Below are 1174 nucleotides of genomic sequence, written 5' to 3'. Positions count from 1 at the left end.
ACAAAGAAGAGGGAGTCAAGCTATTCTCCAAGGCGCCTGAAGGCAGGACAAGAAGCAACGGATGGAAACTAATCAAGGAGAGAAGCAACCTAGAACTAAGGAGAAACTTCCTGACAGTTAGAACAATTAACCAGTGGAACAACCTGCCTCCAGAAGCGGTGAATGCTCCAACACTGGAAGTTTTTAAGAAGAGACTGGATAGCCACTTGTCCGAAATGGTATAGGGTTTCCTGCCTGAGCAGGGGGTTGGACTAGATGACCTCCAAGGTCCCTTCCAACTTTATTATTATTATTATTATAAGTTATCTTTGATTAGTGGATCCCCGAAATCAACCAGGGAGATGGAGAGACCCTACAAGCTTGGAGTGTCCCCCAGTTCTTCTTTAAAGGGTGTGACACTCTACCTCCACACTGGATTTGCTCTTGGTTAAGGTCTGCCCTGTGGTCTCACTGAAAGCACTCTCCAGAGCAGCCAAAATAGACGTCCGTAGCTTCTCCCTGAAGTCCTGTCCCACAAAGACATACAGGAAAGGGTTCAGGCAGCTGTTGAGATAAGCCAGGCTTGAAGCCAAGGGTATTCCCACCATCAGAAAGGTCTGTAGTCCAGGTGTTACCCTGGCAGCGGACATCTCCAAGAAGGAAAAGACATGATAAGGGAACCAGCAGAGGAAGAAGGTCACAACCACGGCCACCATGATCTTGAAGGGCCTGGTTGAGCGGGTGAGCCGAGTCCCCTTCAGCCTGACTGTGATAATGCCGTAGCAAAAAAGAATGATGACGAACGGCACTAAGAATCCAGCCACAAAACGGGTCATCACCAAGGCTTGAGCACGATACTCTCCCAGCTTAACAACCTCCTCTGACTGGAAACTGTCTGATAAGGCAAAGTTGTTGTAGCAGTGAGTGATGTTCTCTTCCCCAGGAGAGCCTTTAAGATCCCGGAAGACAAAATAAGGGGAACTGAGGGCCAAGGCAGCTATCCAAATGCCCAGGGCCACCAGAGAAGCCAGTTGAGGTGTCCGATGGTTCTGGGCCCAGACGGGGCACATTACAGAGACACAGCGGTCCATGCTGATGATGGTGAGGAGGAAGACGCTGGCGAACATGTTGAGGAAGGCCACCGTGCTGATGAGTTTACACAGCACCTTCCCAAAGGGCCAGTGGAAGCCCAGGG

At 50.3% G+C, this 1174-nt stretch overlaps 1 protein-coding gene across 1 annotated transcript; it reads right to left on the bottom strand.

The window, feature by feature from the left end:
- Positions 1–383: 383 nt before the first annotated feature.
- On the bottom strand, positions 384–1169 carry LOC107302290 (chemokine-like receptor 1; the record flags this gene model as incomplete). Its single annotated transcript, XM_015831388.1, has 1 exon — positions 384–1169. A coding segment is annotated over one exon (786 nt), but the record flags the coding sequence as incomplete, so codon positions are not given.
- Between the last annotated feature and the right edge of the window lie 5 nt (positions 1170–1174).

This window comes from Protobothrops mucrosquamatus, unplaced genomic scaffold (assembly GCF_001527695.2).
Source record: "Protobothrops mucrosquamatus isolate PMUCROS unplaced genomic scaffold, P.Mucros_1.0 scaffold44068, whole genome shotgun sequence".
Classification (NCBI taxonomy): domain Eukaryota; kingdom Metazoa; phylum Chordata; class Lepidosauria; order Squamata; family Viperidae; genus Protobothrops; species Protobothrops mucrosquamatus.
This window is presented reverse-complemented; position numbering and strand designations above follow the sequence as displayed.